The sequence below is a fragment of the Gallus gallus genome, chromosome 3 (genome assembly GCF_016699485.2).
Source record: "Gallus gallus isolate bGalGal1 chromosome 3, bGalGal1.mat.broiler.GRCg7b, whole genome shotgun sequence".
NCBI lineage: Eukaryota > Metazoa > Chordata > Aves > Galliformes > Phasianidae > Gallus > Gallus gallus.
The window spans coordinates 86344776-86367826 of record NC_052534.1 but is presented as its reverse complement, the minus strand read 5'-3'; the positions used below and the strand labels follow the sequence as shown (position 1 = coordinate 86367826).

The following is a 23051-nucleotide window of genomic DNA, read 5'->3' as shown; positions in this document are numbered from 1 at the left end:
ATCAATCCGTTGATACGAGGCAGCCTGCAAGTTTTGTTGGATGGTGCAGACTTCTCTGGGAGGTGTGATTAAATTGAATTCTTGGGTTTGGCAATATGAGAGCCTCACAGCTTCTTAGTGGTGAAGGTATTGTATAGTTTTATGAGGTGACGTGAGGTTGTCACTCACAGATCTCGTAATTAAAAGAAAGTGGAACTTTCCCAGAAGTCTGAGACTTTCCAAGATTTTTTTTTTTAGAATTTATTTTCTTTCTTAAATGTAAATTAAAGCAACTGTTATGGTGTCTGATACATTTAGGATACAAAAATAGGCTGTTACGTTGCAGAGTTCATGTATTTTGAAACCACTTGTTAAGGAAATCGCTACCTAAAATTTAGGAGTTTGTTGAAAATGATGCTTGAAAGTTTGTAAGTTTCTATTTGTTAATAATGATTTTAATAAAAGAAATGCTTATGGAGAAGCCTTTTCATGAAAGAAACAGCATGTACACCAGCACAGAATCATAAAATGACCAAGGTTGGAAAAGGCCTCCAAGATCATCCAGTCCAGCCATTCACCTACCACCAACATTTCCCACTAAACCACGTCCCCCAGTGAAGAGTAAGAAAGGGTTCAGTAAGAAAGGCTCCATAGAAACTAAGGGTAAAAGAGAGTTAGAGATAGTTTACAGAAGCAAATATGCAGAGGCCGCTAAAAGAATGGGATAGTAACAAGCTGGGATTAGGACAGTGTGGTGGTCTGGAAGATATAATAAGGGTTTGAGAGCAGCTCGAGCACACCTGGCGAAGAGGTGATAAGATGTCCACAGAGCAAGTTAGAACTGGTTCGGGGGCTACCCCTCCCTCAGGGTCAGCAGTTTACAGCAAGGAAGATGATGGGCCTTCATCCCACGACCACTGGGAGGAGACCCCCACCACTCACAACACACGTGTGAAGGGGAGGGACCGTATGCTAAGGGGTTCTCGGAAATATAATGTATGTATACGAATTCCAGGAAAACCATTGATTATGTATTAGTTTTGCCTATACCCATACCAAGCTTTTGTCCTACGGTGTGCAAGTCAGGAGGAGCTGTCCCCCTTGCACCCGGCGTCTGCGCAGCGGTGATTAAAAACACCTAATTTTATAACTACTCTGTGGTTATAGAGTTTGATTCCGCTTGTCATCAGGACAACGTGTAAACATTTGGACATCTCCAGGGATGGTGACTCCACCACCTCCCTGGGCAGCCCATTTCAGCACAGGTAGTTCTTAGGGGGGGGGGGGGGGGGGGGGGGGGGGGGGGGGGGGGGGGGGGGGGGGGGGGGGGGGGGGGGGGGGGGGGGGGGGGGGGGGGGGGGGGGGGGGGGGGGGGGGGGGGGGGGTGGGGGGGGGGGGGGAAGGAAAGGTTTGACGAATTCTGTCCAGGCTGTAGATGCGCATGTGGCCAGTGTGTTCTGGAAACACTTACCAGCTGATAAGGAGATACTCTAGGTAATAATGTACTTTGTAGATTCTCTAATTCATCCTCAAAACAAGCCTTGATTTTTTCAGGTTACATGTAGGAGGAGGAGCCTGGAGTAATTCAGTTGGTTCCCTCAGCTAAAAATAACCTTCGTCAAAGTCCTTTTTCCTGTGCTTCCTTGTAAGCCTTCCGAGTAATTTTGCAAAATAACATCCAACTTTATATGATTTTTAAAAAATGCATTCATCAAATCTTGATAGCTTTAAAATCATCTCCTGCAGTACAGCTCATTAGGACATCTTGTCCAGAAAGCAAACTCTTTGTGGCAATAAAAATTCTTTTATCTTTTTTTTTTTTTTTTGTAGAGAAAATCCCTTAGAGAGCAAATAGTTCTCATACTGTAACCTCAGAGTCAAAAAAATTCACACCCCTGAAAAATGGAGACAAGTTAATTGAGTCACACTAATCTTGCTCTTAATTGCCATGTATATAAATGCCTTCCTGGTAGTGTGTAGAGCTGCTGCTTAATTCAGGCTTTGTGTCAGGCATTCTTTATTTATTTATAAGTTTGTAGCAAGTTCTCAATAACATTCAGGAGAACTTGTTTCTCTCTTGTAAAGAAGTTAAGATAAGAGTGATTACGGTGTTCAGCACTGTTAATCTCTTCTAAGTTTCAGCTGAACAAATCAGCTTTGCTTGATAAGATGTCTCACACAAAAGTCTTCAAGTGGTTTCTTATTTCTTCTGTGTTTTTCTCCTTCCCTTTGTCTTTATGCACGATTGATGTATATCTGATCTACTAGAATAAATCATTAAAACTGGGTATCTTGAGTGTCCTGAGTACTTTTTCTCCCCTTTTCTATTGAGGGTTTGTACTGATGGCAAGTGTTTGTATGATGGTAGTTTTCAAAGTACAGCCTAACTTGGCAGCAGTAGGGTAATGAAATGGACACTACATTAAATATTTTATATTAGATTAATATCAGCAATGTCAGAGCTGTTACGCTTGTAAATTTTATAGGAAAGGCAGATACATATATGGTATTAAGCAAATATATATTGTTTAATACATAATTAACTAATATTTCTCAATAGCGTGACGTGTTTTAATGCTTTAATTAGTCATTTGTTACAAGAAAAACAGTTCATATTTGGTTTAAAATAGTCCAATTACAAAATACAGGTTATTTCCATAAACAGCAACAGCAGTGTACACAGAGACATGTTAACGTAAAAGTTATAAAGAGATGAATGTTATGTAAGTTTTTATACACAGGTGTAAATTGTGTATATTAAAGCTTAATGGACTATATTGCATTATGTATTACGTGTGTTATATATGCTATATTACGCTGTGTATTACAGAGCCTGAAGGTTGTGTTGGTTGAACATGACTTCCAGTCCAAATATGTTTAGAAAAAAGTATGCAACTTTCAATGATGTTTTACTGTTTATTTCAGATAATGTTGTAATTGTAGTAAAGCTATTCTTCACTGCTTAACTTCCTTAGTTAGCCACACAGGAAGACTTCATTGCGTCATTCTGGCTCTGTACTGTATGTATTTCTTACATTTCATCCATTGCACTTCTCTTGTCTTCTAGCTGACGGCACGATCGCTGCCTTCCATACAGTCTGATGAGAGACTACAACCACTGCTCAATCATCTCAGGTAGCGTAAACAGAATGCATTTGGGGGTAGAATTTTTTTTTCAGATACCTTAGCTGTATGATTGGCTTTGACTGGAAAAATAGACAAACTGGAAGAATATAGAAGTATTCTAGTTTCTTGGAATGTATTTGAGGTTGAAGAGTAAGACTACTTTTCTGACATTTTTCAAGTTAGGCGTAGGTTTTTCATCCATATGTGATTATTTTCCCCCTCCTCCCTCCCCTCTTTATATTGTTTGGAGAATTCTCTTAATAGTATACAGTAGGACTAAACCATACAGAAGGGGGGGGGGGGGGGGGTGCAATGGTTTAGAGTTAATGAAATATTTAGCTTGGAATGAACCCCTGGAAAATGATCTTATCTAGCCCTGCTCAAAACAGACCCAGTTAGATTGGATGGTTCAGGTACACATCTGTTAGTAGAATTTTTATTCTCTCTAAGAGTATAAATTTACTTAAATATTGAATGTCCATAACAAAAGCTGCTTTTAACATTATACAGCATTAAGTTTACTGAAATGATGCTAAATGAATTAGAAATGGAAACAGTGAGGCTCCATCATGACAGCGCTGTACCTGATTTAGGATGCAGATGTAGTCAGCATGCAGTTCATTTCCTATGGTGCTCTGCTGCTTGAGGTATCTGTACCTAAAAAAAAAATAATAAACTAAAACAACAACAACAAGAAAAAACCCACAGCATTTTATTTCGATTCAGTTTTTCATCATTTTTATTAATAATACATAAGATGCTCTCATATGCTTTAGGGTAAATGAGAATAAGAAAAATTGTTTATTGACATATCTTCAGATTTTGTTCCAGAGCAGTGAATTAAAAAAGTGCAGCATAACTGTTACTTTACCATTCAGGAACTGCTTCTGATTGCTAATAACCTTTCATGTTTTTATTACCACACATCTTAGTGGGACTTTCCAAATATGCTCTGTGGCATACTTTTTTCCATTTGACTCTGAAGAGCAATTAGGTCAGCTTATTGTGAATTATGCTCTCCAGGAGGCATTACTGAGAAATCTGAAGTCTCACATATGTGGAACAATCTTCAGTATCACAACAATCACAGTACATTGCATTTTTAATAACTTAGGTAAGGGAAAGCCTACATAAAAACCATCGGGTTTAATGCTGCCTACTTAAACTAGCAGATACGTTATCTTATGTTTATGCAAATGGCATTTTTTGCATTCTGATGTTAATTTGGGTCTTTGTGTTAAGCAACCAGTGAGTTGGTTTTATTTTACAGTTGTGATAATGAAGGGGCTGTTCCCGGTACATTTTGTCCCCAATTGAAAAAATTATGCAAAAATCATTGTCTTTTGGCAAATTCATTTAAAATAGGTGTAATGCATAAAACCTTTCAACTTGAAGAACAGACTTTGGCAGTGAATAGAAAAATGACCAAATAGGTCTTTTCTGTTACTTATTTCCATGAATCTATGATTCATTGTCTTGAGTCACACTGAATGGAGAGATGCAGGAATTTCTGTATGGAGGGAAAACTAAACTGTTTTATAGGGAAAACACTGTGGCTTGTTGGAATGCAAGCAGACAAAAAGAAATTGGGAAGAGCTGTATGTATGCACTGAGTAAAGAACTATCAAAATCAGGTAGTAACCACGGAAGCTGTGTGGAATAAAAAGAAAAAGGGATAAGTCCAAAAGAAGAGCTAAAACTGGAAGCTGAAAAGAAAAGAGTGAGGGTGATCAGAAGCCTGACTCGTTTGTATTGTAATGCATTTCCAAATCAGTCGTGGAAGGCTATTTGACAGTGTGTAACGGTGTGGAGAAATAAGTGCTGTTATTTATAGAAAAAAGGATTGTCTCTTTTTTTCCCTCAAGGTTGTTGAGTTTTTCAGTAGAAAAGTAGAGAAAATAATGGCAATCAGGAAGACTATAAAGTGTTGTTTCATTGTGATCAAGGGATCTAGAGAATTTCTACTATTGAAAATCAAAGACTGATGCATAAAACTGCAAATCTGAAAGTTCCTGTCCCAGGGAATCTTACAACCATGTAACCAGTCCTGGCCTTGTTATGCCCAGCTCCAGTGTACCACATACTCTGTACCACATACTCTTCGTACCATGGATGAAGGTGTTCTTTCAGTTTTGTTCACCTTTGAATGCAGTGCGTAAAATTCAGCTCTGTGGCGTGTGGTGTCAGGAATCAAGCAACTTGGGCAGGCTGAACAAATACGCTGACATGGTCATGTACTACTTTTTAAATGTAAAAGCTGGGAAACACACTTGAAACGTTCCCTCTTTGCCTACTGTGTTGAGGATATTTAAGCTTTTCAGAGTCTGGAAAGTATCATTTATTCCACCTGCCCCCCCCCGCCCTTGAGTTCTCTGTCTTAGCTATGCATTGTTGCATAAGTGAAAACAAGCAAACATGCTGTGCTTCAGTTGGTCCCAGAAATAAGCCTTAATGACCAATGAGTACCATGTATAATAAAACAAGTGATTTGCACCATGGTAAAATCAACTTTTAGCTATATGTTTTTCAGGACAGTGCAGTGTTGAAATGTCACAGAATAATCAGTGGCACCCAGTATCATCATTTAGCTGAATTCTTTCTTTCCTAATGTTTATCTCTCTATTTGTCCAGAAGATTTGAGAAATGATCTCTGTGCGTCACTTGCAAAATCCCTTTGGCACAAAGAAATTTGTTCTTAGCCAGGCTTTGCAGCTTGCTGGGTTAAAACTGATTTTTGATTCCTTAAACTAAATGGATCCAAAGACACTCTGTGCTTGCTTTGCCTTCTGCACTGTCAGCTCCTGATTTCTATAGGATTCTGCTGTAAGCATTTCTCTTGGTTTGTTCTGCAGCACTGCATATCCTCAACCAAGAAAGCTGTGTATTTAAAAGCAAAGCCTGGGCACCTCATGCTTGTATTTGATTTGAAATGACTTCATTGGTGATGTTTACATGTTTGCTCTGATATAGTATAGCATTGCCTGAGCTAAGCTTAGTTGTCAGAAGTAGCTTTGCTACAGTATGGGTGAGAGATGAGGCTGTATGTGTTGAATCCTGTGCTATTTTGGCTAGACAGCTACTGTCAAGAGTTTTTATGTCAGTACTGCAGTAAATCATCCTCTGCTTTTTGTTGATACTCTGAAGAAGCAGGTGTTCAGTTTTTCCTTTTCTATCCCAGCAGATGTTCATAGTGATACATAAGTAATGTTTTTTTTTCTTAAATGCTGCACAAGTAGCAGAGTAGCAAGGTAGAAGAAGTTCTTGCTAGAAGAAAACAGAAGTACCCCACCTTTAAGAAGGGTAAGGATAAGGATTTAGGAAAGTACAGGCTGGTCATTCCCATCTCAGTTTCAGACATATGAATGGCAAGAAGGTGATCATAAACATGGATTTCAGAAGGTGAAATTATGCTTCACCAGCCTGATTGCCTTCTGAGGCGGAATGAGTAGCTCAGTTGATGGAGGAGAGCAGTGGATGTTTATCTTGATTTTAGCAGGACTTCTGACTCTCTCCCGAGTAGCATTTTCATTGGTAAACTGATGAAACATGGCCTGGGTGTATGAACAGTGAGGTGGTCTAGAGGGTGCCCCGCTCAAAGCATTGAAGACCAGTTTAGAGGCCTGCTGTTAGTGGAGTGCCTCAAGGGTTAGTGTTGGATCCTGTATGGTTCGATGTCTCCTTTAATAATCATAGAATCACCAAGGTTGGAAAAGACCCACGGGATCACCTGGTCCAACCAAGTAAGTTAAATGATGGGACAGAGTGTGCACTTAAAAAATGGCAGATGCAAAACTGAGAGTTTGCCTCACCAGGTGTTGTGCAGACTTAATCAAAGCAACTTGGGCTGGCTGAACAAATGTGCTGACAGAAGTTCCATGAACTTCAACAGAGGGAAATGCCAGGCACTGTATCTGGGTAGGAACAACCCTGTATGCGAGTACAGTCTGGGGGTAACAGCCGTGAAGCAGACTTGCAGGAGAAGATCTTGGGGTCATGGTAGACAGCAAACTGAGCCACCTGAAGTAATGAAAATCAACTGTCTCTTGCGTGGTACTGGGAAGAGCACTGCCAGGAGGTCAAGGGAGGATCCTTCCTCTTTGCTCACTTCTGTTGAAGGCCTGTTTGGAGTGCTGGGCCAAATCCTGTCTTAGACGGAAAGGCTGAGAGCTGGGATTGTTTAACATAGTGTGGAGGTTTAGGGTGTGTGTCCGTGTGTCCTACTGATAAATAAATAAGTACTGTATAAGGGGAGTAAGGAAGATAAAGGAAGATATCACCCTTCTTGGTGATATCCAGTGATAAATCAGGAAGCAGTGGGCACAAACAGAAATAGAAACAATTCTATTTAAACATAAGAAAACATGTTTTAATGCAATTTGAACACTGGATCAAGTTGCCTAGAAGGTTGTGGAGTCCCTTCTTGGAGATGCAGAAAACCCAACAGGGTAAGATGCTGAGCAGCCTGCTTAATTAACTCTGTTTTTAGCAGGGGAATTGGACGAGCTGATCTTCAGAAGTCTCTTTCAAACTCAACAAGTGCGATTCTGTGATCTAAATTCTGGATGACACACCAACATTCCCTTAAGATAAAGGAAAGGAGGGTTTCTTCATGCTGGCTCTTTAAACCTAAATTACATGACTTGTTAACTACTTTTTTCTTGGTTTTGTCTACTGTAAAGTATTTCTAGCCCTTAATTGGTGAAATAATTTCTTCCCAAATTGGTAAATACTAAAAAAAGAAAAATGTTGAATGGTGATAATTTTAAATGATGCTGTATTGTTTGCTTTGTTTTTCAGTCATTCTTATGTTGGCCCAGATTACAGCGTACAAAAAAACACTGGAAAAATTTCTCTAGAGCACATCGATGCTGTAAGTCCTCTCTGTTTATTGAATTCTATAATATGTTGATGCATTCTGATTTAAAGCCAAATGCCTTATATGCAGACAATCTTTTCATTTTTTATTCAGTATTTGTTTTGTAACTGTTGAGAACTACTTGACTGAAATTGTGATGAATTTTAAAATGGAACAGAATTAACTGAAAATGTATCTAATCAGGATTTAGACTGAAGCTATAATGAATTGCTTAATTTGACGCTTAATTCTGTGTACTTCCATAAGTACCTAAAACAACCACTATAAACAGATTTTGATAAAATCTCCTTATTTAATTATTTTTCAGCTTCAATGTTTTACAACTCTTTTATCTGAACTGTAGAAACAGGTTTTAGTATCTACCTTAAACACAACAGCATTCCTTTTAGTTTTGACTTCCATGACATGACTCAAATGTCCAAAAATAAAGATGCAAAGCCCAAGTAAACTGAACTGTTATGTTGTTTTTTCTATCGGGGATCTTGTATCATAAGAAATAATTTTCTTCAGATAAAGAATCTGCAGATCAGCTGCAATGTATTTTAGTCTTGCTTGTAGTTGCTTGAAGATGTTTATACAAACAGAACCCCAACCAATAACCAACCAAACAACAAAATAAAGCCAAAACAAAAGAAACCAGACCAGAACCACCCCACCGAAGCCCTCTAACACAGGTCATCTTGCCATTGCAGAATATAAAATAAGGAAGAAGCAAGAAGTATTGAAACCTGACAGCAATTAAACCCTTGTTACTTGGGACAGAAGACATTCTGATATTACTACCTGTTACTGTCCCTTGGACTTTCTTCTTGAGATGATTATTGATGTCTAAAGGACACCCTGTACATGCATATAATTCCTTCTAGCCAGTCACATTTTCAAGTGAAGCTAATGAGTGATCCCAATAAGCTTGTATCCTACAAATTAAATGATCACTGTGTCTTTTTTCTCTTGACAGCTTTCTGTGAAATCGTTCCCTCTTTGCATGCGCCAGTTGCACAAAGCCCTACGTGAGAACCATCACCTCCGTCATGGAGGCCGTATGCAATATGGGCTTTTCTTAAAAGGCATTGGTTTGACCCTGGAACAGGCACTGGAATTTTGGAAGAAGGAATTTATCAAAGGAAAAGTGGATGCAGACAAGGTAATTCAACTAGTGAAAAAGACCTAATATGAATGTGAGGATGCAGTTAATGTGCATGTGTGCTGTATGTCTGGATGGGTGCTTGTTAAAGTAGATAATTGTACAAAAACACAGTTATGTATTCTAAAGCTTTGTTTCTTTCTTGTTTTCTTTTTTGTTATGATTTTATTCATTTTGTTTTGGTAATTCTTGTGAAGCATGGAAAAATGCAGACTAGCCACAAAACCAGAGGCTTTTTTATGTAAGGTCTAGAGAATCTTACTTTACCACTCAAATCAGTGGGAAAGAGCTGTTGTGTATGAAACAAGTGCTGTGTGACTAAATTAGTTCACAGCATAGGTAAGTGACATTATGATCCGTAAGGAGAGGTTAGCCTTTTTGTTCATTAATAAAAATAAAATCAGTTGGGCAGCTGTGTGAGAGCTGAGCTTGCTGTAGCAAATTTACAGTCCAAAAAGAAACTTGCTCCTTGTTTTGTACAGTCCAGTGTTTTAACAGGTCGAATCAAGCAGGTGCCCTGCCTTATCCATATGCTTGGCCTGTGCTATATGGGTATATGGCATTAGGGCATACTGGCAGAGTTCAGGAGTTCTAAGAGCAGAAGTTTCAGACCTTTCTTCAATTTTGTTTGGACTGTATTGTTTTACATTAATGTTATGAGATCTTAGCTTTCCAAAGTACTATGAAGATTGGCAGATGATTTTCTTTTTTATTACCTCAAGTTCCTATGCCTTGGCTATTTCAACAAAAAAAATGTAGATCCGGGTATAATGAATTTCAGTATGCATCTTCGCTTCCAAGTCCTGGAAGATAAATGAACTGGTCTGCACATCTTTTGGGAAGAGAGATGAAAACAGCATTTAGATGAAGACCTATGTAAATCTAGTTCCTTTATTGGTGCATGATTTAAGAGGAAATACGTGTTTCATAAAAGCAAAAAAATCTGAAGCGTAATCCTTTACAAATATTCAGAAAGAGATTCCAATCTAGGTCATAATTCTAATTTTGCAGTTGAATACCAATTGACTGCTGGCAGCAGCGGGTCCGTTTTTGGAGCAGCTGGAGCTGACTCCGACCTGACATGGGGCAGTGTTGGACTCTGCCCAGCAGCCATCCCTGCAGTCCCCATTATGAAAGCCTTGCCACATAAACCCAATACAAATATGTACATATATTCTGATGAAAAAATATTGCATTGAATGTATCCCGTACCACCTCCTTGCACTTTGACACCAGTTGTGTGCACATGTATGAAAACATGCATGCAGTTTGTATCGTGTTTTCAACCAAGTTTTATGACCTTGGGTTTAGCTTTAGGAGATAGAAAGTATATTGTGAATGAAGAAAGGGGTTGTAGTTACTGCTTTTTTGGTAAGCAGGCTGCTATATCATAATTCTGTTCATACTCTAGATACCAGCTTCAGACTGCAGTGACAGTAAAGAGCTGACTTCTTACACTTGTAAATGAAGTGAGTGATGTGTGGCTTTCACAGTAAAATGTTCTATAATGCTGAATGTCCCCCAAAAAGAAGATGAATGCACTTCTAATTGGTACTTTCTTCTTTTGGTATTTTTATTTCCTGACACGTGTTTCTGTTCCTGTAGAATGGAGGTAATTACACTGTTTTGTCCCATCAGAGCATTGAGAAGATAGATACATGGTACCTTGCTACAGATTAGGGTTAATTATTTGTTACTGGGTGGTGTATTGTGAAAAAGGAATGTTTGTTTGTTGCAAATAGTTATGGTTTCAAAATTGTGTATTCATGTTGGTCTAGAATGGCAATAAAATTTAGGATGGTTTTCAATCTTAAGATTGGTGCACAATTTCAGTTTCCAGCAGGAAGGGAGTCACCTTAGCATCACATGAGCAGTGCATCGAAGTGTATGTTACAGACTAAGCACAGATGCAAGGAAAATTTGCACCAAAAAATAAGTCCTCCTGTGCTCCAAATCACTGAGGTGGGCGTACCCCAGATTTCTGTGATCAAAAACACGTTAGAAAACACATATATTTCCCTTGAGAGGAAACTATCCTACATAATGAATACAAAGTTTCACACTTCATTTAATACAAGAAGTCAAGTGGAACCTAGGAAGAAGACCCTGAAACTGGTGGTGATCCTGTGGGGAAAGTGATTGAATAGTGGCACATTCACAGCAGACAGAAGCAGAGCACAAAACAAAATGTGCTTCTGCTTTAGGCACTGAAATTTAAAATTATTTTGCTAATTGTTAGGCGAAAATGCCTAAATGTTAAATTGTTGTTCAGATGATAGGATCAGCTGTCAAATTGTGATAGGTGTGTTACTTCTGGCTGAATGGTTATGCTTTTTGGCTTCAAAACCTCAGTGTTATTTTAAGCTATCCTTTTGTTTTTTATCTATGAAATATGTGATATTGCTCTAAACAAACATTAGTCACAATCTATTCTTTCAAGTCCTTGTCCGGAGTAACTCTCCTCTCCCTGCTTGCCCTCCTCCCCACCCCCCAAAAAAAGAAAAAAAGAAGAAAAAGAAAAGAAGAAAAAATATACTCAAATACTCAATATACTTTTAAAATAATTGAAACAAGGAACTAGTGAGGTGAACTAAGACATGTTAAATAATTGCAACAAGGTAAAAAGGCAGGATAGTTGAAAACGAAACCCTTTTTACAGGGGGTACTGTTACTTAGAATCATAGAATCATAGAATTGCTAAGGTTGGAAAAGACCCACAGGATCATCCAGTCCAACCATTCGCCCTTCACCAATGGTTCCCGCTAAACAATGTCCCTCAACACAACATCCAAACGCTCTTTGAACACCAACAGGCTCAGTGACTCCACCACCTCTCTGGGCAGCCCATTCCAGTGCCTGACCACCCTTTACTTGGCTGTTATTGTTCATATGATCTGTTTATATGAGTGTTCTGTGAATGTGAAGTCAGGGACTTGAAGAAACGTGAGTTTAGAGGAAAGAATAGAATGAAACCTGCTGCTTTCAGTTACTGTAGCTAATAGCTTGAAATTGAGGCTTAAGTTAAAATAGGGGATTCAGACTGGACATAGTGAAAAGCTCAGCATGGAGGCAGTGGAGCACTGGAGCAGTTTCTTCAGGGATGTTGTGTGATCTCTGTACTTGGAAGTTTCAAAGACCCAACTGGACAAAGTGCTGAGCAATCTGATGCTGCTTGAAGCAGGAGGCTGGACTGGAGATCTTCTAAAGTCCATTTCTAGTTCTTTGATTCTGCACATGCATCTGGTTATAAGTTGAATTAAATTGTGAGAGTTAGCCACTAGAGGGAGACAAGATCATAAGGAATGAACAAATACAACCTGTAGATCTAAGTTCAAAGTGCTTATACTGTAATGCTTTGCAGGTCTGTACATTTATATTGTGAAAACAAACCATATTTTAGAATGAAGATAGAGATAGGTATCTGCTAATGTGCTGAGCAATGTTTTTAGCATGCACAACATTCTACAGTGGATTTTTCTAATGCACAAAATGGTGCGGTGGTTCCTTAAAACAACCTCTACATCCTTAAATCTCCTGGAATATATTCTTTGTCAGTCAGTTGATTACATTTAATTCTGGTATTTTATTTTCCCATTTGTTTCAGATTTGGGAGTTGATTTGCAGCAGGGATTTTTTTGCTTGTTCCTCTTCTATTGGGATAATAATGGTGCCTGCTATTTTGGGAGTGTGTTTTGATTCATAAGATTGAAGAAGATCTCTGTTCTGTCACAATTAATTATAATTTTCTGGTTGTATATGTTTGCTGCTTTTTGTTCTTGAGTTATTTAAATCTTAGAAAACTGCCAAAGCCTATTGATATGTTGGACAGCAAATCACAATATTTGGCATCTAAAAAATAGAAATATAATTCTAATTGAAATTCCTCTATACAGATTAAATTTGATCTTTTATTTTTCGTTGTACATCAGTAGTACTGTAATGCAAATAGATGGCTGGACTTGGATTCTCTGGAGATGTGTAAAGGTGACTGTAAAACCTTAAGGAAATGATTACTGTCTTCTGGGATAGCAAAACCAGAACATATGTGGTGTGTATATTACCTATAAATATACAGTCCCCCTGAAATCTGCGGAAAATGGTAGAGTAGTGCATCATGGTAACACACTATTCATATCATAGCTAAGCATCCGTGCTTTCATTGGTTATTGGAGGACTGGATAGTCAGGATCTTGAATAAATTGCATTTTTGCGTTAAACTCCCACAGACTTTGGCTATTGGCTGCAGAAATTAGCTTCAGTAGAACCACTGTCTGTATTCCTCTCTCACTGTTTGGAAATTGGTTCATCCTCTAGGTGTAGTGAGGGAGAGCATGTGAATATAAAGATTTCGGGTGAATGATTTTTATCTGTATTGGCAAAAATAACATTGCTTAACACATTATGTGTTAAAAGACTGCTTTCGTGGTATAGCTGAGCATAAAGAAGGTCAAAATACTTTTTATGCTATGTTTTCAAATGCTTTTTATGTTCTACAAACAACGGTAGCTCTTCAAGCTGCTTTGATAGCAGGCTAAATGATTTAATAATCAAACGAAACATGAAAATGTATTTTCATTTAAATGTCTCATTTGGATTCCTAAACATACTATTGAATTTGCATTACATCTTTTCTTTAAAAGCAAGTTGAGAGAAAACAAAACATACCAGAGTTTTTTTTTTAAGAGTATTTAATTTAAATTTCAACCTCAAAAGCTAAGGGGAAGGGTCTCCAGATTTTGCTGTTCCTGAGTTCTTTTGTTTATACTTGTTTTTTTTCTTTATGAACTTTGTCATTCCTGTGAAGAATTAGGTCTGTGCAATCAGTATACTTTTACGAAACAAGAGTGAATAAACCAAGATACCTGTTGTTAGTAGCTGAACAGCCACTGCAGCATTGATACGTATCAAGAGAAAAATGCCCAATCTGAGTTCCCTAGTGGTGTTTCTTTTCAGAAATCAGCTTTGTGGCATTGAATCCATCATCAAGAGATCTCCTTTCATATAGCTTACTTTAATATCTTTTCTGTGTATTAAATTGAAGACTTGATGTTAAGAGGTGCGTTGCTCAAATGGTACTTCCTTGTTGTTGCAGGTGATGGTTATGTAAAGAGAGATGGCTGCTGAGGTCAACAAGCTGAAGGAATCTAAGCTGAAAAATTCAGGATAGTCTGGTGTTTTTTATGATAAACAATAAGTAGTAGAAGGTATTGTGAGTGAATTTGTTTTGTAGTCAAAACTTATACAGCTAGACATGAGAATTAAGACTTGAAGCCACAAGTGGATTACTGTTGTTGCGTCTGAATCAAGCTGAATTGGTACAACTTTCCTGTTTGTGGTAGCTTGAAAAGGATTGTTTTCTTTTTTCTCTGATAATTTCCTAATAAGAAACAATGAGAAGTTTCACACAAATAATTGAAAATCCTGATGACTGAATCCAGGGCATTCTGTTATATGTTATTTTTGTTTAAAGTTCTTTTAGTAGTGGGGATTTTTTCTCTCTCTGTCTTGTATTCGTTTATACTTTCTAGCATTCTTCAATTCTGTCTTGAGGAGCACTTCAGCATTTTGAAACCCTCAGATGAGTACTGTCTGTGTATTTCTGACATGCTAGTCTACATGATTTGATTTCTTCCGTTTGCTGTGTGTATCTATTGAACAAAACAGCAGGAAAGAGATCTGTAATGGAATTTGGAAGCGAGAGGACTTTGAAAGCATGCTCCCCTTGCTTGCATTTGGCTCTGTTCTAAGAAGTTCGTTCAAATGTGAACAACTTCTTGCAAATTCTTCGAAGTCTTAGGAAGGATAAGATTCCTTACTGACTGTATCAAATGTGAAGTGTGTTAATTAACCAATTAAAAGAAGTACTTCATAGCTCCAGTTGACATTATAAGAAATCAGTTGATGAGAAATTAGATGTGAGTACAGGAGATGTTGAAGCCCTCTGTAGCTTCTTTGTGATACATAAGAAAGTCTTACCACTTATTTCAGCAAACCAAGATGAAAGTAATAAATCTTTCACCATTTTTGCCAGTGTACAATGTTTGTAATCATCACTGAAATAGTAGTTAACCTACAACTTTATATTAAAAATGCACGTGATTTAACTGTGTTCTCAGAGGTTTTTAAAGTTCAAATAAGAACAGTAATACATAGTAAGTAGTGCATAATGTTGTGCTATTTTATTGAAGTGGTTAGCCTGGGTATCATTTACATTTGCAGGTGGAATATTCACTGGTAAAGGGTCTGTTCTCTCCAGTGAATAAATGATTCATTTTAGTATCAATTAATGGTGTTTCCAAAATGAGCCATGTTCAATTTTCTTTTTCCCAGTAGTAGAAGTTGTGTCAATTCCCTGTACCTTTGTCAGAGGATTAAGCTGCAACCTCGCTTAGTGTTGTTTTCTTTGAGGGTACATTAAAATTTTATTTTACCTACCACATATTTAGAATTCTATGCACTAAAATGAATGAAACCTAACAGGAGCCTTTTTATTTTGGAACTCTTTCTGTTGAAGGGTGTATTTTACTTTAAAACAATAACGGATGACCTCTTAAACCTGAGGCCTTTCCCAGTTGAACAGGGAAGTTAAGGATACTAAAGAGAAAGTGTCTTTGGGACATAATTATGTAGATTGAGAGAGAGATGTAGTTTTAATTATGCCTTGTAGCAAATGTGGATGCATATTAAACTCAATCAGGCTTCTGTGCATTTCCCTCTGAAACTGTCTTTACTCAGGCCTTAAATTACAAATCAGCACATTGGTGTACCCTAGGGTTGTCTAAGCCAACTGAATATTGACACAAATCCTTTTCATTACTTGTCATTCCACATTTTAACACAGTTTTTATAAGGCAGTATTTTTCTTACAGATACTTTGTTTTTTAAGAAAAAAAAACCCTTAGAATTTAAAATAATAAAAATTTGCATTTCATGTAATAGGTGAAAAATCTTAGAGCAGAGGTTCTTAACGGAAAGGGAACTAGTATAAAAAGACGTTATTTTTCAGCATGTTTTTGATTCATAGATGCTATTCAATGAGAACATGACTGATGATGGTGTGCTAGAAAGCATGAAATCCTCCTTAGAATTGCTACAAGGTTTCTCAATTGCATTCTTTCAAAACTTAAGTTCTGTGATCTTTCTGAGGCTGAAGTTGGTGGCGTTCTTCCTGTGATCACTCACTTTAAAATAATCAAGTTGTTCAGCCTGATTTTTTTTTTTAAGAACTTGTTAAAAACTTACCTACCTTCTGATTTTCAATTTTCAGCATTTGGCTTGTATTACGAGGGAAAGCTTCAGATTGTCTTTCAGCCTGTGGTGTGTCTTAGGGGCAGAGAAGATGATAATTTATTTCTCGGGACATTAATTACAGTTTTTTTGGTGGTTGTTGTTGTTTTTTGTTTTTTTAATTGTACTAACTAATGTAAGGAGAGGTAGGGTTGGTTTTTCTTAATTACATATTAGGCACTGAAGTCTGTTTTACTATTCAGTGTATGTGCAGGTTAGTGATAAGGTCCTTACACTGACAAGTATGAAAGCAATAAGTACTGACAAGTGTGAGTTTCATACTGACAAGTATGAAAGCAATGAGTATCTTTCCTGAACTAAAACTACATCAAAGATTGGGTTGTATGACATTTTATTCCTAGTAAACACACATTTTTGGACATAACTTTCATTACTGTAGTATCTTCATAGAATTTTATGTATAAAAATGAATGGAAAACAAGTCATTTAATTTTTGATAATTCTTCTGTAGACTTGAACCACTTGTCAGACTTTAATATCACTGTAGGAAGACTGTACTTGTTAGAAGAGGTTTCTGTTTCATTGGCTGTTACAGCAACAGCAGGGTGGTAGGTACATCAGTGATATTTTAAGGAAAGTAATAGGTTTGTTTATCTGGTTGCCAACTTTATGTTCAGTGATTGTGAAGTATCTGAGTATCAATATGTTCTTTGGCAGTATGTGCTTTAGCAGGCTGTCTTGATATCTTCCTAACGATACGGCTTTCTCTTTATAGCCATCTGTTGAAAAATACCTGCTATATAACATTTTCGGTTGTTTACCCCAATTTCTGATGCAGAAGTCAATGTTTTTTTAGATGCAAATCTGCTCAATCGTATCTTTTTGTTAACATCCACAATGAATGACGTGCCTGGTCTCTTCCAGTTGTGCTCCTGTGTTTTTTGAACAAAAAAGCACTGGTTTTGGTAGAGAAGCTAATTAATGTTGATACAATTGTTTGAAATAGTATTTTTAAATTATTGAATGTTCAGATTTGCTGTGGTCTCATACGCTGACTTCCAAACTAAGATCCAGAATTATATACTGTCTTCTCTTTTGTTAAGGTCCATGTAATTCCTGTTACATCTAACTGTTGTATTCCATATGTCTATATTCAAGCAGCAAATTGTGGCTATATTTCATATTCAGTCATCCAGAAAAGCAGCATGTTGTATCAAATGTGCAATCTGCTGATATACCACGTAGGTTTAAATGTAAATAAGAAAGTATTTTTACTTTCAGAATTGATTTAGCATTGTGCCTCATGTCTCTTGAAATATATTGAATCTCATGAATAAAGACATCTTTTTTTTTTATATCTAACTTGTGCTACGAACACTTCAGGTTTCAGAAATTTACTTTATTGATCTGGAAAGGTTGAATTACTGTGATCAGACTTAAATATTTCAACGCTAGAGAGGTTACTGCCTCTTGAAAAAAAGTAAGGTACTGATTTTATATATATTCAAATACACTGTGCTGTTTAGCTGAGAGCCTACATTCTGCGTAATATGTTATGCTCTGTTTTTTTGTGTTCCCTTTTTCCTACCTGAAGTTCTCTGGCACAGATGTACCCTACTGTACGTGGGGGATCAGCATCTAGTGATCTTTAGCAAGTCCAAATTCCTTTGGATTTGCTATGAATTTGGATTGAAATTCCATTGTTTTTCTGATAAATTTTCTTAATGAAGTTGGATTTGAGGCGAGAGAGTTGGGTCAGTACCAGTGAGGAAATAGCTTTGTTTAAAAACATTGTGTTTTAGATGAATTACAGTAGTTGATTTGTCCTTCCTATGTTTTGTTACCAGAGTTTTTTCCCTGAAATTGTATTAATTTTTAGACCCTTGCAGCCAGCACTAAGAATTGAGGCGTATGTTACTTCAGAGCAATCTGGCAGTACAGCTCCTTTACTTTTCAGTTTGCATTTTTTCTTTAGTCAGTTCATCCTTTAATGAATAATGAACAGCAACAAAACAAAAGATGGAAAAATAGTCGTGTGTCCTTCAGGAAAAAACAAAAGCAAGCAAACAAAAAAACTTCTGTCAGTGAAGGCAGAAGGAGATGTTACACGAAGTCTACAGTGTTCAAGCAAGCCTCAACTGGACTGCACTGTAACCTATAAGTACCATTTTTATTGTATGTAAGCAGTTATGCTTATTATGACAGTAAGGACTGATGTCTGTGTTTTTCAACACTTCAATTTCCTTTGATCATCATCTTAAAATGTGATTTTTGTCTTTTACTGTACTGCTAATAAAGGAAGAAGTGTTTTTATGGCAGAGTTTTTACAAGGGAGGATGCTAGCTTTCTTGAGCAAATAGCAAATCTCTAAATCCCTTGTTTTTCTCATTCTTTTATGCCAGCATAAAAAAAGATAAGTCTGCATGTTTCAAGAGTAGACATAAAGTTTATGTATCTATCTGAGGAAATGTATTCATTAGTCAGCTTTTTTTTTTTTTTGAGGAGGGAAGGGATTTACTGATATCTTAGAACATTACATGTTTGGGCACCTGATGTCCTTCTGTTCTGCCGCCATCATCACTGGCTAAGAGATTTAACCGTATCTCAGTAACTGCAAACATTTTTTTGTTACAACTAAGCCCAAAAAAGTAGTATCAGTGATATGAAGGCAGGTTCTCCAACCCAAATCACTGAATCTCGTTAGGAGAGGTTTTCAGGAAGAGGATAGAGATTGCACTGAGGAACTTGGGCTAGAGCGGTCACAGGTGGGGACTGATGGTTGGGCTAGATGATCATAGTGGTCTTTCCAACCCTAATGATTCTATGATTCAAAGGAGGTGTTTCTCTCTGAATATGACGCATAGACAGAGAGCTTCAACTTCTGTGCTAAGTGTGCTCAGATATTTCAACTCTGTGTCAGGTGTACTTAGCAGAAACGTAAGGTCGGGTAGTGAGCCAGACTTTCTTGATTTCATTTCAGTCTTCTGCAGATGTCTTTGAAACTGGGAACATAGTAGCAGAGGCCCATACAACCAGCAGTGCTCTACTTCAGGAGCTGATGGCTGTACATTGTGCCTCCATATGCATTTCTGGTCTTGTGGTTGCACATGGTTGTTGTAGGAGGACCTGTCTAATTTTTATTGAGTGGAGTAGCTGAGGCAGGTTTTCCTCAGAGCTTATCTTGATGAGTTTCTCTTCTGTTGTCCATGCCCTGAATCCCCATGTCTTCTCAACCATAGCTTTAAAATGTTATGATAGGCTAGTACAAACATTCCTTCTGTCAGAGTGCAATCTAGACTTTGTTCCCAGTCCTTCATTTTATTGCATATCTTCAAAAAGAGAATCTATTTGGATATAGAATCAGAGAATCATAGAATCATATGTCATAGAATTATATATTTCAGGATTCTTCACAAAGTAACAGCGTGACTCCATGCTGATATTTCTATGAAAAATTAATCTGTTTTCTTCCCTATTCCTTTCCTTTTTGAGTTTTTATTGTACATACTCATCCAGGTTACTGTATATATTATAAAGGATCCTGAGCTATACCAGATTAAATGTGTTAGATTACTGTGCTTCAGTAAAAACTAAAAAAAAAAATTATATGATGGCTCTGCTTAGAGTACAGACAGAGCAGTAGGAATTTACTTTTCAGACTTTGCAGAGGGCTCTGGCCAGAATTTATCCGTCTCCTCCTAAAATATGTAATACCTGCTGCAGTGGTACATGTACAAATATGGATTTCTCTCAATTCTGATACAAGCTTACTGAATCTAATTTCTCCTTGGTATACATATTCTTTATTCTAGGATCCCAGGCTGCCATTATGATCAATAGAGCTCTAGCCAATACAGTCAATAGTGTCTAGATAATGATTTATTTAATGAGCCTCTTGGTGCCTCCGTTAGGGTAAATTGAATTGCTCCCCGGGCTCCTCTGATTGCATCGACCTCCATTGACTATAATGGGAGATGTCTGAATTTAGATGTCTGGAGCTGAATCTTATTCCTATAGATGCACACAAAGTCAGTTACTATTCTACTTCTGTTTAACTTCCTTAGTCCTTGTTATTGTACTACATGCCAAATTCCTGTCTGCTTTGCAATCTGTTAACACTCTTACATCTCTTTCAGTGATAACGCTTTGTGTTCTCTTCATTAAGTGTGTTGGATACTGTTATTCTCTGACTACCACTTCTGATAAAGTTAATAATGCTGTTAATTTACTTTTTGCCTTCCGCTGAAAGAAACACTTAGAAACTACATCAGCTGACATCTCTGAATACTGAAATGTAAGAAATGCTTTGAAAAAACAGCAACAGAAGGATCAGGGAATTACAGTGATGTGCTTTTAAATCATGGAATACTGGAAGTGTGTGGTTCCCCCCTGCAACTGGAAGGCATCTCTTGTTCTAGATGCCTATTTTTTATTAAAGAGTAAACAAAAACTGCGAGCTTTATCAATAGCATTCCAACAACTCCAAATTGAGCTGGATATTCTGAGACCACAGACCTCTCAAAGGAACATTGCTGTTCAAGGTGGTAGGGGAAGGACAAAGCCGTTAGATGGTGCCCTCCTTCTGTTTCATTTGGTGTTAGGAAGAAGGATCCCAGCGAATCCTCACTGATGGCAGGGAAAACTTGCCAGAAACCTGCTGACGGTGGAGGCAGATTAGAAGAGTACAGTGGAAACAAAGTGTTCCTGCTACAACTTACAGGCACAAGGCTGATTGACAGAGACCACTGAAAAGCGCTGATCACATTTGACAACTCTTTCAACTTCCCTTTTTCCCCTCCCAGCTGTTCTCTTTTACTGCCTTCCTCCCTTCACAAGCAAAAAGTGTTCAGAATTACTTTGATCCCAATTAAGCTACACCCGTATCAAATTTTGATATTTCTGATTGAGTTACATAAATAATCTTGGACTTTTTAAAGATAGTTTTCCTAAGTTACACTGAGAGAAGTCTAGATTGCCATTAAAAAGCCTACCTGGATGTACTTCTGCATGTGTGGCTAGGGTAGCCCAATAACTACTTCATGAACCATGCAGTTTATGCTCATGGATACTATACAGGATACTCATGTTACCCATACAGCCTCAACAATTTTGGACAAGAAATTATCCAGTGATTGTTTAACAAACTGGTTTAACGCCATTACTACTTCGAATTTTTCAGAGCTGGAACTAATCTGGTGGTCAGCCAAGAAGATGGATGAATTGCTGTGGTCATTTTGCTTAGTTGTTAGACTTGAAATAAATCTCTCAGTACTTTAAGGAATAAATGTGTGAAAACGTACATGAGCATATAGAAGTAGTTCATATGAAACATGAAAGTTTTGTGAAAGTGTGAACATGAGCAAGCAGCACATCTAACATCTGCCAGCAATTTATTTTAGTATGTGTGCTAAATATCAGAACTGATAACTAAGTTCTGAAGTGACAAAATTTATTGAGGACTTACTGCTGTTTCCAGGTACTAATACGGCAAGCGTGATATAAGCAAAATAACTCAGTTATGATGTGATGCGTATTTTGCAATGGCTAGAATGCCTTGTGAATGTTGTCTGTAATTGTTCTTATTGTCTGTAATTATAATTGTTGTCTGTTCTTTGAAGTTGTTTTCAGTTGTATATAATAATTATGAGGCACATATGACCCATCCTTCTCTGGTTTGCTCAAAGAAAGCTTTTCTCCAAAGAAAAATCTATACTTACTGTATAATCCGTATGATGTAAGTTGTCATAACCTACCTGAAGGTCTCATTGTTATGTGATCAAGCTCTACTGAAAATAACATTTCTGTAAATTCTTGCCCAGAACATAGTAATCTGAAAAACTGCCTACTTATGTTCTGCGGAGTATCTCAGATCAGACATCATGTGCACGCTACAGCTATGTCCAGAGGAAGGAAAAGTTCGACATTTTTTTTTGTCATCAGGGAACAAGTTGGAGATCAGACAACTTATTTGTACTCTCTTAAAATTGAGAAATTAAAGTTACACAGGTGCTAAGATTTGCACGTGCCAGCACTAAATTGACAAACTTGATAGAGGGTAGTGTTCTCCTCAGCTTCTTGGCTTTTGGTTGAATGGTTCATTGTTTAAATCAGACCTATTTCTTGATCCCTTCCTCTCTCGTTAAAGCCATTACTCATCAACCCAACACTTGGACATAAGTTACAAATTCCTGGCAGATATTGGAAAGCTCTGAGAGCTGAACAGAGGAAAAACGATTTAGATAGTTGAGGCCATATTGTTAAAAGTTGTGGAAAACCACTGCTATAAACTATTACCAGCAGTAGGTGGTCTAGCGTAGGTAGTTGCTCAATAATATAAGAATGTTCCTTTAGGACTGTTATTATATTGCAACTTTAGCAATAACTTTCAATCGGTGCCAAAGCAGGCTGTGGTGGATGTATATATATAGCTACCTTTTCTGCATTAGTCGAATTGCTTTTTGCCTGATTATTTTTTTTTCTTGTCTTGATGGAAACTGTCACACAGTAGGAGGTGATGTTCTCAATTGTGGTACATTGTTATTGTTAAGCCAGTTCATAGCAAGCTTCAATGAAAACTCTTTAAGTTCTCAGAGTGCTGTCACAGAAAAGGTTTGTTTTGTTGTTTTTCCCAAGTCACTGAGTTTTTAGTTTTTATAGTTTTCTGCCATAATGATCTTA

General features: G+C 37.4%; 1 protein-coding gene across 3 annotated transcripts in view; it reads left to right on the top strand.

Annotated features, from left to right (window-relative positions):
- Window positions 1-23051, top strand: part of PRIM2 (primase (DNA) subunit 2) — an 84337-nt gene that overhangs the window by 36605 nt on the left and 24681 nt on the right. For all 3 annotated transcript variants that reach the window (XM_046938918.1, NM_001396825.1, NM_001012880.2), the window contains 3 exons: window positions 3047-3114; window positions 7903-7975; window positions 8940-9125. In XM_046938918.1, the coding sequence (XP_046794874.1) occupies window positions 3047-3114; window positions 7903-7975; window positions 8940-9125 (327 nt within the window). The remainder of the gene's footprint in view (window positions 1-3046; window positions 3115-7902; window positions 7976-8939; window positions 9126-23051) is intronic.